Source organism: Betta splendens, chromosome 6, assembly GCF_900634795.4.
Source record: "Betta splendens chromosome 6, fBetSpl5.4, whole genome shotgun sequence".
Classification (NCBI taxonomy): domain Eukaryota; kingdom Metazoa; phylum Chordata; class Actinopteri; order Anabantiformes; family Osphronemidae; genus Betta; species Betta splendens.
Genome location: NC_040886.2, coordinates 17,058,739 through 17,074,339, shown reverse-complemented (window position 1 = coordinate 17,074,339; position 15,601 = coordinate 17,058,739). Strand labels below are relative to the sequence as shown.

General features: G+C 43.2%; 2 protein-coding genes across 5 annotated transcripts; one reads left to right on the top strand and one right to left on the bottom strand.

Annotated features, from left to right (window-relative positions):
• Positions 1 to 44: 44 nt before the first annotated feature.
• Positions 45 to 5,685, bottom strand: LOC114857856 (ankyrin repeat and SOCS box protein 15-like). Of its 3 annotated transcripts, none has more exons than XM_029154750.3 (10): positions 4,003 to 5,685; positions 3,546 to 3,669; positions 3,398 to 3,450; positions 3,172 to 3,303; positions 2,500 to 2,664; positions 2,057 to 2,302; positions 1,811 to 1,982; positions 835 to 1,360; positions 587 to 740; positions 45 to 347 (listed from the first exon to the last, which is right to left on the bottom strand). In XM_029154750.3, exons 2-10 carry the CDS (start codon positions 3,644 to 3,646, stop codon positions 172 to 174), a joined length of 1,725 nt encoding a protein of 574 aa, XP_029010583.1. In that variant the 5' UTR covers positions 3,647 to 3,669; positions 4,003 to 5,685; the 3' UTR covers positions 45 to 171. The 3 variants fall into 3 exon arrangements, with proteins under 3 accessions (XP_029010583.1, XP_055365597.1, XP_055365596.1); XM_055509622.1 differs by having other exon boundaries at positions 1,811 to 1,928; XM_055509621.1 differs by having other exon boundaries at positions 3,546 to 3,661.
• Positions 5,686 to 5,856: 171 nt separating this feature from the next.
• On the top strand, positions 5,857 to 15,587 carry iqub (IQ motif and ubiquitin domain containing). Of its 2 annotated transcripts, XM_029154749.3 has the most exons (15): positions 5,857 to 6,227; positions 6,451 to 6,531; positions 6,670 to 6,780; positions 7,881 to 8,015; positions 8,238 to 8,405; positions 8,517 to 8,692; positions 11,827 to 11,982; positions 12,680 to 12,890; positions 12,986 to 13,161; positions 13,505 to 13,675; positions 13,756 to 13,932; positions 14,001 to 14,102; positions 14,190 to 14,249; positions 14,369 to 14,554; positions 14,957 to 15,587. In XM_029154749.3, the coding sequence occupies exons 1-15, from the start codon at positions 6,092 to 6,094 to the stop codon at positions 15,143 to 15,145; spliced, it is 2,235 nt and encodes a 744-aa protein (XP_029010582.1). In that variant the 5' UTR covers positions 5,857 to 6,091; the 3' UTR covers positions 15,146 to 15,587. The 2 variants fall into 2 exon arrangements, with proteins under 2 accessions (XP_029010582.1, XP_029010580.1); XM_029154747.3 differs by having other exon boundaries at positions 14,001 to 14,249.
• Positions 15,588 to 15,601: the final 14 nt, after the last annotated feature.

Here is a 15,601-nt window from a genome sequence, read left to right as displayed (position 1 = left end):
AAAAGTAAACAGCAGTCACAAAAATGCATTTGACTTTTCAAAGATTTCAAAAAAATTGTATTTTATTCATGTTTTCTGTTCTGTAACAATTTGGATTCTTTATAAAAGAGTGTAAAACGTTACATTGTTACATTGAAAAAAATCCAAATCAGCAGGACGTCTGCATGATTGTTACATGATACGTTCCTGGTCCTGGCTGTAGAGGTCGAGTTCCTGGTACAGAATAAAGCTCCTCAGTCTGGGAGGGAACACGTGTGAGTTCATAATTTCTGGGTTTTTGAGTCTCTTCAGGGTCAAACGCTTTCTGATCTCCAGTCTGCAGAGATGCCTGAGGGAGCGAGGATTACCTGGAGAGCAAGGTTGAGAATTATTTAACTTAATTCATACATTAAGTAAAAAAGTTTTAAAAAGTTACTTACTTAGTAACTTAGGGCAAAGTGCTGCTAGTGCCTCTAGTGTTTATGTCAACAATAGTTACTTTAAAATTACAATCCTTTATTTACAGTCTGTTTGTCTGCAGGTAGGGCTTCATCTGCTTCCCCTTATTTAATGATGAGTACAGACTAAATATTGTAAATGAACTCACTGAGAATTCCACATATTTCAGGCCACTCTTTCTGTTTCTCCAGGATGAGTCTGAGTTTAGAGCAGATTTGGATGTGGCTGACGTAGTCCAGCAGAATCCGGACCACACTCCCAGACAGATGCATGAGGCAGCAGAGACTCATGAACTCACAGAACTGAGGAGAGGATGGACCCTCAGGTTATTGATGTTTTTATAAAAGTTAACAACCTGTATTATTAAGTAAAAAAACTGTATTAGCTGGAACTCACTGGAATTTTTGCCTCCATCTCATCTGTAGCATCAAATGCGTTGTCATGGTTACAGAGAAAGCACCTCTCCACCTTGTAGCCGTTGTTGAGCAGCAGCCTCATCATCACCTCGTCCTTCAGGCAGTACTGCAGCACCGTGGGGAACACCGTGTCGCTCACCACCGTGAAGTAACAGTTCACGTCAGCTTTGGCCGCCAGCAGCAGCTTCACGATCTCGTAGCGGCCGGACCGGACCGCCACCAGGAGGCAGCACAGTGGGTCCAGGTCGGTCTTCGCCCCGGCCGCCAGCAGGTGTTTGGTGCATTCCACGTCCCCGTTGGAGACGGCGAAGTACAGCGCGCTCCGCCTCATGTCCCGGTAGTTTTCCGAGTTTCGGGTGTTCATGCGATAGTTGACGTCGAAGCCGTGGTTGAGCAGGAGCTGCAAGCAGCGTATCTGACCTCCCTCTGCAGCTGAGTGGACCGGGCTCTGGCCTGCCTCTTTAATGGCCCTCTTTGTGGTCAGAGGTATCAGCATCTTCAGAGCGCTGCAGGAAATAAAACACAAGTCACACCAGTGTTTGAAAAGGAGACAATATCCTCTTATATTCTTGTCATATTTTGACATCTGTCATATTTTGAGTTTCTTTTCAGCTATTTCCGGTTTAATTTGTAGTCATTTCTGTTCCTCTGTGCTCCATGTCACCTTTGCTATGCATCACCTGAGCAGCCACCTGCTCCTCATCACATAATCACACAGTGTATTTAGTCACCAGTACTTATCTCAGTGCTCTGCCAGATCTAGCAGATGTTTCCTCTGTTCCTGACTCCCGGACTCTCTCTGCTTTGCTTAGAATACATACATTCTGTACTGATGCATCTCTTAGATCATTACTGTTCATTACTAAGACCTTTCCTGTCTCTGCTGTTCATCCTTGCAGTTTATTGTGCTGTCAAATGTCCACCAGCTCCTCCACTGGCTGCATCGACCCACTCACTCGTAGTGTCCGGCGTACGCTGCCTTGTGGACGGGCAGGTGTCCGGTGATGCTGGGCAGGTTGGGGTTGGCGCCGTTGTCCAGAAGCAGCTGAATGCAGGCAGTGTTTCCTGACCCTGCTGCATCAAGCAAGACACTTTCTCCATTACAGGCCTGAGAGTTGACTTTGCTCCCTGAGGAAGGAAGATGGTGGAGGTAGGACGTGGTAACCACACTGTTATATTACTGGCTGGTTTTCCAGACTGACCACAGCTCAGAAGGATCTCGGTGATGTGGAAGTGTCCGTGCTCTGCAGCCACAGCAAGCGGCGTCACTCCCGTCACGTCCTTCTGATTCACTCGCCCGCCGTTCCTAAGCAACAGCATCAGGATGTCCACATTGCCCACTTTGGCCGCCTCGTGCATGGCCGTCCACTTCTTCCTGCAAACCTGCTCCACCCAGGCGCCGTGAGCCACAAGAGTGTACGTCATCTGGTAGGAGGCGGCCCTCACCGCTGGGGACGTGGTAGGTTAAAGTTAAATGATTTCTGTTCAAAGCCAACATTTCAATTTAATTTGTAATATTATAATCTGCTGTGCAGCATCTTGACATCTGGTTGGGTTTTGTACAATAATTCTAGCTCCCTTTGACTCAGTCTGGGCCTTGGACGGGTCCCGCCTCCCCATCATCTACATGTTCACCCAGTCTTACCCAGCAGCAGCGGTGACTCGTTCTTGCTGTTGGTGTTGTGAGGCGAAGCGCCGTGCACCAGCAGACACTTCACGTTTGGCACCAGCCCGGCTCTCACGGCCAGGGTGAGCGCCGTCTCCCCTCCCACGGTCGTCCTCCCGTCCAGACCCAGACCCTGAGCTGCCACTGACAAAGAAACAGGGAACACGCAGGGGGTCAGAGAGTTCACGCCACACTGACAGCTGGGACAACTGGGCAGGTGACCCAGTGAGCTGTGGTCATAGTGCTGGTTGACCTCCAGGCTGAATGCACAGAGAACAACATCACAGGTTATTTCAGAACAAGAGACCTGCCAACAGCAGCCGTTATCAGCTGGGAGGCAATATTGATTTTCAGTAAATTGAAATATGTTGTCACCTTAAAGTCACCTTTATTTACAGTCAGAACCAGTGAGATGAGGATATAGCTGCATAGATCAGAGTTTAATGAGTATGTGTGTTTGTTGTGTAGAATACGCCCATTAGCTGAACCTGAGCTGCTCTACAAAGTTAACACCACCGTAAACAGGTTCTACTGCCCCCAGCTGGTCAAACGTGCTGTTGCTCCATCCATCACCAGTTCGTTAGGTCAGAGGAGCAACAATAAGAACTATTCATAAAGTAAATCTGTAACTTTCTAACTCAGCGTACTCACGTCTCACAACGGCCTCCAGAACCTCCAGCACCGGCTGGGACGCGGCTCGATGGAGAGGAAGCCAGCCGCAAGCGTCCCGCTCCCTGAAGGCCCAGCTGTGTGTCAGCATCTCCCTGAGCACTGAGACCTGGCCTGGTTACCATGACAACGAGACAAGCCAAAGGATGCTGAAGGACACGCCAAGAAGAAACGAGGGTATTTCCACTGTGAGGCCTTCCTACTGTACCTTGCTCAATGGCAGCCAGGACTCTCAGGTTTTCATCCGTCACTGGTGCTAAACTAAGAGTCAGGAGCAGAGCAGCACAGAACCGTCAGCAGCTTTGAAGGTGTTTCACAGAGGAGAGTGGGGTTCAGTGTTGGTTTTCATACTGGACCTGGCTGCAGATTTCAGGAAAACATCTTGACAGGCATCTTGAATGCTGAGCTGAACAATGTGGTCACTGAGCTCCTCTTCACTGTCATCATAGGTGTTCATCACTGCATGAAGGATCTACAAGACTCCAGTTAAAAAACATCACACGCTATTAACAAATACATCTAAATAACAGTAACTTATACAATCCTGAATAATGATAGTTAATTATTAATAAATGTTTTTCCAAATGTAGCAAAGCAACATTGTCTTAAATGCAAATCCACATTCTGCAACCAGCATCTTAGCAGTGATTAAACATTTGTTTATCCTACTTACTGAAACATCACATTAGTGTGAACTGAATCATGGTAGTGGCACATTTAGACACAAAACTCTAATGACAACCAACACAACACACATAGCCCAGTACAACTGTACTGGGTCTTCTCAGTTTAGATGCACCTAAAGATTCTCACCTTTGAGGACGGTTAGCAGCTCACGCTGATGGGTCCAGCTCACACTGATGGGTCCAGCTCACACTGATGGGTCCAGTCGGGTCCAGCTCAAACTGATGGGTCCAGCTCACACTGATGGGTCCAGTCGGGTCCAGCTCAAACTGATGGGTCCAGCTCACGCTGACGGGTCCACATCACGCTGATGGGTCCAGATCACACTGATGGGTCCAGATCACACTGATACTGTAGGTCCAGTTGCAGTGATTCCACAGAGTGTTGTGTGTTTCAGTGTTCTGATGCTCCACAGCCCTGCCTGCGAGAACCTAGGGAGGGCTGGTCTTAAATATAGCCGAGTTACAGGCGCTGTTGCGTGGGTTAAGCCAGGTCTTTGCCACCTTTGGCAGGAATCCTGCATTCAAGATCCCACATGCTGCTGGTACTTAGGCTCTGGACTTGTGCAGCCATTCATTGTTCCGCATAAAGCAAAACCAATCAGGTCTATTTTTTCCTCTGATGCTTTGTCTGAGGAAATATGATACAATACATTGAATGTCATTTGAATTGTTGGCTGAGTTAACAGACAAGCTACTGGAAAACTATGCAACCAGGCAACAGCAGACAACAGTGGCATCCCTGTAATCCAGTGTTTCTGCCAGTTGATTTCCTTTCTGCTCAAAATATTTTTAGATAAGATTTTTAAGTCATATAGTCAGATTTTTCCATCTTGTTTCCAAAGTTTCCAAAACATCAACTCATTGATTAAATCTAAACACATAGATAATTATCATCCACCCCTGCAGAGTAAATGACTACATTTCTTTCTGTCCATTTCAGGCCAAAGGCAACAGAAAAAAAAAGTTCAGGTTATCAAAACGATATCTTTCAAACGCCTTGAGAGAATTTCTTGGCAAAAACAGCCACTTGGATATGGATGATGATTTTGGAGGTCAACGCGAGAACAGGAAGGCTGCAAGGATTTGTTTCATTGATGTCGTATCCAAGGACTTTTATATAAACCGACTAGAATCTGGACAGGTTTCACTGGTTGGCAGCTGCATAAATCTGTAACTCTTCAGTTTTTCAGCCTCTAATTCTTACGCCTGAGTAATTTGCCACATTACATCACACATTGTACATTTTAGGTTTAACAGAATATAACGAGAGACAGTAGAGAAAGGAACAAACAGAGATTCCAGCTCTACGTCTGTACACTGATTGTAAAGTGGATGAACTATATCAGCCTGTGTTTAACACAGGAGCATCCAGATGTGTTAGTCGGGCAGTTGCTTGTCTGTGTTTGTGTTTTTTAATGTCATCTAGAAAGTATGACAGCCCACCACCCACTGTCTAATAAATCGTGAGCGTGAGCCGTCCGCCTGCTGCGTGACCTCTGGGGACCCGGCCGATGCCCAGCAGTGGATTAGTGGAGCTTTACAGGGGCCACTATGTCGGCTGCTCTGGCTCAGAGATTCAAAGAGCATTTTATAGCTCAACGTAAAGCTTCTACAACGACAGTGTGCAGACAGGGAGACCATAAAACAACTAAAATAAGACTGGTTTTCATCCTCACACTCACACAAGCAGCTTTTAAAGATTTGCTGTCTAATTATAAACTGTGTTTTTGCAGTTGCTGGTTTTCAGTCTCTGCTCAGTAACATTACAAACACCAGCTGCATTTAATACTAGTAAATATGCCTTTATCTCTGTCTTCTTCCAGCTTAGCTTCTAAATGTTTGTTGTGTTTATTCAACAAATTAAAGTATTGCAATAAATAAAACTTATTTACGACAGAGTATAACAGCGCCCCCTAAAGGTTTTGCTTAGCACAGCGCCATGTGGTTGCTATAGAAACGTCTAAACTTTGCCCGTTGCCCGGATACTTAGCTAACGTTAGAAAGACCGGGCAAAGCTAATTTAGCTGTTATGTGCTAGCTTACCTAAAAGTTCGCTAAAATAAGAAGGATAAAAATAATTCGAAGCAGTTTAAACGGTTTCTTAGCTGTGGTCCGCTGTGACCCGACCAGTTTTTTTGGGCCACCACTTCAGTTCGCTGAGAAAGCTAGAACTGCTAACTACTTTACAGTTTAGCCTTCGTTAGCTAACAATCACAATGTCACAGCATAAAGAAAGCGACGAGCTGGTGGTAAACGGAGAGCCCGGAGAAAACACTGCACTGGAGACGCCAGAGGACGACAGAGAGCCGGGAAATGATGGCGGGGAAGCGCGGCCCAACAGACCCAGTCCAGGTGAGTCCAGCTGGGTCCAGGTGGGTCCAGGTGAGCCCAGGTGGGTCCAGGTGGGTCCAGGTGAGCCCAGCTGGGTCCAGGTGAGCCCAGCTGGGTCCAGGTGAGTCCAGGTGGGTCCAGCTGGGTCCAGGTGAGTCCAGCTGGACTCACTATGTCTCCACTGGCGTAAGAAACAAAAATACCAGGCTCTTTTTTTAAAATAATAATTCATGTTTCTGTACAGATGGGCCGGTGGGTGTGGGTGACGCTGAAACCCAGGCTGATCTGACCAGCGATGGAGAAAATGGAAATGCAATAGAAACTGGTGAGATCATCCCAACGATCCCTCACCTAAAACAATGCTTGGGTTGACCTGGATTATTAAGTCAAATCAATGAGGGAGTGACACTGATTGCCAAGATTCCTTTGTTATTGCGACTGATAATATTGATTTTCTGAACAGATGTGTCAGGAGCAGTAAAAGAAGCTGAAAGTGAGGCTGATCTGCCCAGTGATGCTGAGCAGCTCAGAGAGTCTCAGGGAATGGAAAATGTCAGAAACTCAACAGCTACAGGTAAGAAAACGTGAACTGGACCTTAATTAATGTTAATGTCTTCTGCATAAATCTTTTTTACAATAATATGTTAGTAACATTTTCTAATTTGAGTTCATGTTAATATCCAGAAAAAACGCTGTTGCCAAAGCAACAACCATTAAGGATCCAAAAAAAATTGATTGATTTTAACAAGAAATATATAAAAGTTTGAAAATAAAAATTATTTAACTGTGTTTTCAGAATTTGATTAATTAAAAACTTTTCAAACTATGACACATCTCAAAATCACACATTGTCACTAATATTCAGATTTAATTTTAGTTCTAGAAACATACTAATTAGGAAAACCCTCAGATGTTGGTTGTCTTACTGAACTTTTTAGGTGCCACAACATGACTGTACATGTACTGCACATGTAGTTTGTCAGATCATCCCAAAAATGCAAAACAAATTTACATTACATATACTGTCCACCATCACAGAGCTTGTGTTGCTACTGCTCTACTAGAGTTACACTATAAATAATACACACTGTGTCTCTTTGTTAAAGACTGTGCCTGACATACTTCAGACACAGATGCAGTTTATTTAATTATTACACGAGTCGCCACTACCGATACATACATACTGTACAGTACAGTACATAATGATAAAGTTTTGTAAAGCATACCTGACTAATTCCACCACACATACCATACCAGAGAAAAGATCCTTGTTTACTCTAGGGCTGACAAACGTGTACAGTGCATTTGTGAGCTAAAGTGTAGACAGTGAACTAAGTGAGATGTGCTGTTTCAAGGTAACCTTATATTGAAGTAAATGAGGATCAATTAATATATTGTTAAAGTTTTATTAGCTGTTATAAAGATAGTAGTTAGAAGGAAATGGCAGAGTCCACCACTACTTCAAAGCGTCTAGACAGCTGATGATGTGGTGAAACATTTAAAATGTTTAAAACTTTATAGAAGTGGAATGATTGCAAACTCTTGACAAATCGTACTAATCTTATCTAATTAAAATCTAGTTAAAGTTAAGAAATATACTTTTATAATAAAATTCCATAACATACAAAAGAAATACTCAAACTGTTGCCTGTGTGTGTGGTTACATGGTTACAGTGAAAGTGGTGCTGGTACCAGAGGGTCATGTGATGACTGTGGCTTTCGTCATCGGCCTCAGCATCCAGGAGCTGAAGCGTCATCTTGCCTCAGAGCTCAGGGTCCCTCCACAGGTGCTGCAGATCTCTCTGGATGGTGTGTCTGTTTTTACAAGTCTACAAGTCACTGGAAGTTTATTTATTACATGAACAACTTACAGCTAGTTAATCACATTACCATTGAACATTTATGTCAATCAAAGTATGAAATTCTACTAACTTAGCACATTCCAAATGACCAAACATGATTCAAAAGAGTATTTTCCATGAAGAGTTTTAGATTAGTTGTCTGAGGCTGGACTGCCTGTTTTCCTTTCAGGAACAGTGGTTGAAGAGGAGCGGAGTCTGATGGAGCTCGGAGTTCGTCCTCACGGCTCCACCCGGCTGGAAATGAGTTCTACCAACCCGACCACCCACCCACTTCGGCCTGTTCGCCCCCCTGAGCTTGACAACATGCCTGATGTCATCACTGTCCGAGTCCAAACAGGTATGAACCAGTTCAACGCCAGCATCATAGAGGTTTAGCTTGTACTGCTTCACCAAAGGTTACGTTCAACAGTCTTCAACAGTGTTCAGTTATATTTTCTCTGTCTTTCAGAGGAAGGAGTGTTTCAGGACGTGGTGGTGGAGATCGAGCGTCCCCGGCAACAGAAGGCCTTCCTGGGTGGCTACAGACATCAACTGACCGGGGCCGTGTACCACCACGCTGCTGTCCAGACCGCACCCAAGAGGAGGCCTGACAGAGGAGTGGTGGTCTTCAGTCGAGACACGCAGGTACACTACCAAGCTTCGAATCCATGATATCTCATGTTTCCCAGTTTCAGTGCACATATTATGTCAAAATGACCTTTGCTGTGATATCTGAGAGGTCTTCTGTAGATTTGTTGTCCTATTTCACATTATCACAAAGCTGCGTATCAGCAAAGTCCTGCTGGAACCTGACACACAACCATATATATGACATGTTGACAGTGCCAGAGTTGTTGGCTTTTTATTTCTTAATAAAAAAAACTACTTAACGTCTTTCCTGGTTGTTCTTGCTTTTGGGTCAGACGTTTTAGCTTGTGTGTTTGTGACACAATGTTTCAGGTTTCTCAGAAGAGTGATAAGATAACACAACGTGCTGTAACAGAACAGAACATAAAATAAGATCAGCTCTTAATCTGAAGGGACATAAAGTCACTATGAGGAAATGTGGGATACTATATAGGTGTAAATAGTTTTGTTGAACACTTGGAGGGTGTAATGCCAAAAACATGTGTACAAAAAGGTACAATACTTTCCTTTAATAGACCCACCCCTAGTTTCTATAATTAAGCACACTCAGATACTGTGAATGTAAGATGATTAAATTAGTTCCAGTTGAATGCCAACAGCAGCACTGACATCTTTACCTGTCGATTAGTTTCACCAACCAGATCAAACTGGCAAAGTGCCGCTTGTTAGGCAATGTTATTTTTGAGTTATGTGACTGGCAGCGGTACAACAGTGTCCAGTTTCTGTAATAATTTTAATTTTATTGTTTTGACTGAGATCACCACTGAGGATGCACTGCCTTTAAAGAACAGTAACAGTTTTCCAGGAAGTTTGAGAACCCTGATAACTTTTACCTTCCTAGAAGCAGGTATGTCAAGTTATTGGATAACCCTAAAAAAACTCTTTTACATCAAACCCTGTACACCTGCTTCTTGGAAGACCTCACACCTTCACTGTTTTCTTACATGTAACAAGAATCTGTACTAGACAATAAGAAACTGGCTTGAATGAAAATTCCATTTCTTTCCAAAGTTTCCTGCCTTGCATTTGTCAGTGAGCTCTTGTATTGTAGAATCTAAACTGGAACAAAGTGTCCTGACCACTGTACATGTAGTAAAGTAACGTAGCTGGATCAACTGCAGCGTTTATCTGGCAGCTTGCAGAGAAACCGTGTGACTGTCACGTTTTGGATGTAAGACACCTGCTTTCATGCTCTGTTTCACTCATACAGCCAAAACACATTTTGTGCGCCAAAATAGGAAGCAACAAAAACAATCATTAATGATCATGTACAATAAATTTGCTTCATAGACAGAACAACAGAACAACATCTGATCATCAGACTTTGCTCCACATTTCCAAACCAAGATTCAGTAAAATTAGTAAAATAGCATCAGCAAAGATGCTTACACATAAAGCACACAAATATCTTTACTACAATTTTTTCTTTTTGTGCTTCCCTTTTCTCCAGATGTGAACTGCACCATAGTATTTGATAGCAACCGTAGCAGTTGTTACAGTAACAGCAGTTGTATTTATTATTGTAAGATAATTGGCTTATATCTAAATTACATACTTACATACAATGTATTTTCATTTTACATAATAGCTTTTGTTATTTTCAGGTAATTACTACTGTGTTTGTCGGTACCTCAGTGATAAATATAATTGTTCATAGCTTTTAAAATAACTACAGTGGCACACATGGAAAATGGGACAAACATCAGTCATAAAACCAGATAATATTACAGAGTGAATTATTGACAGTTTAGTGTCAAGCTGTGAAGAGCTGGCAGCAGCTGGCGTTACATCTTCCCAGAAGGTGTCAGCTTTAATCAGAAAGGTGTGCGTTTTGGCTGCGGTCCTCGTCAGATGGAGGTTGTATGTGCCTCGTTCACCTCCACCCACCTGCAGGTACCTGCTTCCCCCTGTCCTTGGATTAACACACACACTACCTCCCTAATGACGGCGGGTGGCTCATTAAGGATGCACATGTATGAAGACATGCAGCTGCAGTAATGAGACGTTTGTGCCTGTTGTTCTGTGCTGTGCCGCAGCATAGACGCCCCACAGTAAAACCCTTTGTGTTGCTTGCTGCTGCTCTTTTTTATACTAGCTATTATTTCCTTTTGCAGCTCACCAATTATTATCAGTGATGGTAACATGGCTGCTTTTATAACTGTGATGTATTGGAGAACCATGTCATATCATACCTTTTGTCCATGTTTCTGAGAAAAGAAAAACTGACACATAAGGAAACATGTTGTATATTATGGTGATGGCAACTGTTTTAATCAGCTGCTGCAACATAATGACCTTTGACCCTTTACTATGTTACTATACTAGTGTGGTTGTTTGTTGGCTGGAGAGAATGTATTTCAAAAGATTTATTTTCAATGTCAATCTCAGTATTACACTAAAAACAGACATGGAGTCTCTAGAATTGGCTCACATTCACGCAGCAGCAGTGTGAACAGCTGTTTGCTTTCGTACATACTGTACATGTACAAATGGTTCCAGGATTTTGAGCCTTATTAACTGTAACAAAACACTGCCCCAGGATGATCCTAATCCAAACCTAAATCCAAACCTCAGTTCACTTATATCCAAGCTTTCCTCCTTATTAGTGTTAGTAATTCAAACAGATGTGGTGCCAGGATGACAGGATGCATTTCTCTGCAAAATTACTGCAAGGTGATAGAGAGTGTCTCTCTGGTAAAGTTTGTGACTTTAAAAGGTACTCAATAATGTATTAGTTTTAACGCATACGCATCTAGTCTAATACCCTGGTTTAACATAAAATGCTTTTCACCAGCTTCTTTGGTTACAGTGGACCTCATATAACGTCTGTGACCTGAGCTGTGGCCATTAGCTGCACATAGCCGCCCTGCTATCCTAAACTACTGTACACAGCTCATTTATATCATCACACAGCTCCTTTAAAGAAATCTGTCTGCACAGAAGGACATTGATCACCAAAGCAAAGGAATTTACAGTATCTCTCCTCCTCTGTTTCTACAAAAAACAGATGGGGATGTACTGTATAGAAGGCATTTTAATAGCACAAAAAGACATTCATATGTGTTTAGAGAGAGCAATGATGATCTAAATTTGCTTCTTTATGTTCAGCCTTTTGTCTCTGTTTCTGTCAGACAGTGGAGCTGAAGTCTCAGGCTCAGCAGTGTGCAGTTCACGTCTCCACTCAGATGACTGGGATCGGCTGTTATGTCTCCTGTATGAAGGACAAGCTGCTCACTCCTGGCACCTACCTCAGTGCAGATGAGTTTCATGACATCAGACTCAGAGCTGTGAGTAACTTTTTAAAATGTTATACTGTAGTTGTAGTCACAAAAATCTTATGTAGATGGTAATTATTTATTTATTGTTTTTGTTTACAACTTGTATATAGCATGAATTCTATTTTAATTGATTGTAATTTGCATTTAACTCAATGAAGTTGGTATGTACTACAGGTAAATGCACTTTTAGCAGCACTACAGCAATCGGCCTTTGTGGATATGACCTACTGTAATCTGCCTCCCGCAGCTGGATAATGCAGTTTGTCCCAGTACAGGCTCTGTTATGGGAATTGTGAATAAACAGCTTTATTAAAGTCTATTGCAAAATTCTCAGCTCAAATAAACCCTGACTTGGCCAATAAAAGAACATTGTATTTGCGTGACACTTTGGCTGCATTTGCTTGCTTTCATTGTCTTTGGAAAATAAATCTTATTCCAAGTCTCTGTACTGTTGCAGGCGGCCACAGGTTTTCCTTCAGGATTTCTCTGTGCATTGCTGGATTTTTTTCAGATTAGCATCCTCATACAATGTGTGTGTGTTTACTGGCAGTGTTTAGTTTTCAAGTTCTAATGTTTTGGATAAAAAGCAACATTATGGTCTCATTAGTTAACTAAACAGCACAAAGGGCGGGTAAAAGGCAGACTATCCACAGCAATATTCAATGAATCCAATATAGTAAATGCTAAAAACATCCTTCTTTTGTAGGTGATTCGTCTTCAGTCATTTGCTAGACGCTGGCTTGCCCAACAGAGGGTGGAACAACTCAGGAGAGAGCGAAACAGACACCTAGCTTGGCTGGACCTACAGGAGAGAAGGAGGACTGAGGAGAAGGAAGAGCAGCTGAGAGACCGCCGCCATCGCTGGATGAACCCTCAGAAGAGAGACGACTTCAACCTGCTGTACCACGCTCTGGAAAGTAGGCTGAAAGTGGGCGCTGTCCATCGAGAGGTCCCACCTGTAGGTGGAGGTGCACAATCAGAATGTGAAATGTGTGCCTTGTGTACGTGTCAGAGTGGAGGTGTGAGGAGGAGCAGAAGATCAACTCGTCCCTGCGAGGAGCTGAGAGGAAGGCAGCTCTTTGCTCACTACTAGATCAGGAGACACAACTCATCGCTGCCATAGGACGCCACCGCATCGCCGTTCAGCACAACAACTATGATAAAACCATCAGGCACTTCCTGGACAAGGTCAGACATCACTGCTCCTGCTCTGCTTTCAGCTCTCTTTTTAGACTACAGTGCTACAGAGATGAAAAACTCATAGCAGTACATCTACTTCTGATAGGATAGCATACCACAGGAGGTTTGGACAAAGGACAGGTACTGTAGCTGGCTTAGTTGTTGGGGTAATATACTGTACCTGGCAGTACTTAGAAGTTATGGTAGTAATAGCACTTCTTACAGACATAAACATAGTAGTTTAGATGTTGTACTGACAACATTTTATTATGGAGGATAAAGTGTAGCAGTGGCACTATTATTATCTGTAGACTACTACTGTACGTAACAGTATTCTGATGTGTCATTTTAGTCTGCAGCTCCTTATCAGTGGAAAACAGCAGATGGTCGTCTAATTGAGGTGGACAGTCCACATACAATCAGAGCGAGAGAGTTGCGAGATCTGTATAACGACATCAACATGTTCACTGCGAAACAGGATCAGAGGCACCAGATCCTGATGACACTCAAACATACTGTCAAGGTGCCCACACTCTCACACACTGCTTTTCCTTTACATTCCTGGTGACTAGAAGTGGGTAACTTGAACGTTTTGTTGGACAGGAGCACGACTGTCAGCTGAGCCGGGACATTGTGGATTTGATCGATAGGGAGGTAGACCTAACGACTCGGGGACTTAAGGCCTCCAGTCTGGAGGGACTGAGGAAGAGGATCTCCACTCTGTTCCTCCAGTATATCAAAACACCAGCATTCAACCCTGAGGTGGCCAAGATGCTCAAGGTGAGCAAAACAATGCACCTGTCTCACATTGTGTTTTCAATGCACTTCTCCATAAAAATCTCTCTCAGGTTCCACAGAATCCCTCCCAGCTGAAGAACGACATGTTCCTCTGCCGCAGCTGTCAGCGATATCTGCGATCCACTGACTTCAGCCCAGCCGCCAACGCCCGAGTGAGTGGTCGATGCCGGGACTGCACTAGACTTGACAACATAGCTAGAACCCGGGATGACTTCTCCTGCTATAAAAACATCCTGCAGAGGCTGAGAGCTGATGAGCAGCAGCTCAACAAGGAAGCAAAGATCCCCTTCCTGTTGCAGGTGACTGTTACTACCATATTTGCCACTTAAATTAATTTTTCCTAATTATCCAACTGCTTCAAAAAAGATGATTTTATAAAATGATTTAATAGTGCTGGTGTTGCCTGGTGTCTCTGCAGGTGGAAGATGTCCGGTACCTGGTGGAAGTGGTCTGGGCATCGCGCTCAGCCGTCCATGGCAGCAGTGACATCTACAACCTGGTGTTTGTCCGCTGGGAGCGGGGAATTGACTGGAGCCCCTGGAACTGCATTCTGCTGTCCAGAGAAGAGACCTCAGCTCACCTGGAGGTGGAAGATGTCCACAAGGTTAATAAACAATTAGACCCACATCACCCAGTTATTACCACCTATTAATACTGTATTTTAAAATGTCTTGTGTGTGGAAAAATATTCCCTGGTTTATGTGAGATTTAAGAAGCCTGGATCTAAATGTCTACAACTGGAGTAGGTGTTTATTTAGTTTAGTGGTTTTGAAGTGGAGGCTAAACAGCCTCAATGCCGACATTAAGACGAAGAGTCCTCCTCTACAGTAGGTTTATAAGATATCATTACTGTATGCTTAGCTGAGCTGTGTTTACTGTTGCTACACCAACATTTGAAATTATGTTAAAAAGACTTTTCATATTTCACAAACCTTTGTACAACTTTTGACTCCAGCTGTTACACAAACTGAAGCTTCTTCCATTGTGTGTATGCGTTTGTGTTCAGACATACGAGGCGACGTTCATCCGCAGGATCGAACACAAACACATGTTGGCTAGACGCTACTTCAGCCAGATCTCCAGCATGGCCGAGTTTCTGGACTCTCAGTCCAACGCTGCCCTTGGCAACCAGCTCATCTCCAAGTCCATGACCATGGCAACAGGCAACCAAGCCACCATCGCCTCACCTCGTTAACACACGTCCCGTGGCTTTGCTACATCCGCCACTGGTTCGTCCCTCTCTTATACATAAAGCTGAACAAAGCCATGTTGGTTTTACTTCTGGTTCACTTCAGTTTGTGTTCACAATGTACAGTAGCAGCCTTTACACACATGTGACTGAAGCCCCGCACCTCGGATAGAAAAGATTAAAAGCTTTGTTTACTGTAATCATAATTAATTTAATCTGAAACTCTTTTACTGTTACAAAATTTAAGGTTTGGCACATTTCATCCACATTTGTTTTGCTTCAACTTCATTACATATAGTAATGATGCTAAATATTAATTTCTACAAAATATTACATGATATAACTGTAGTTACTAACTACAAGATTAGGTTCCTTTATATTTGTGTCTTTTGTGTAAAATACTTGATTATCTCAAACCACAATTAAAATATTTTGATCTTGCTTCAAATCCATCTCATGTAT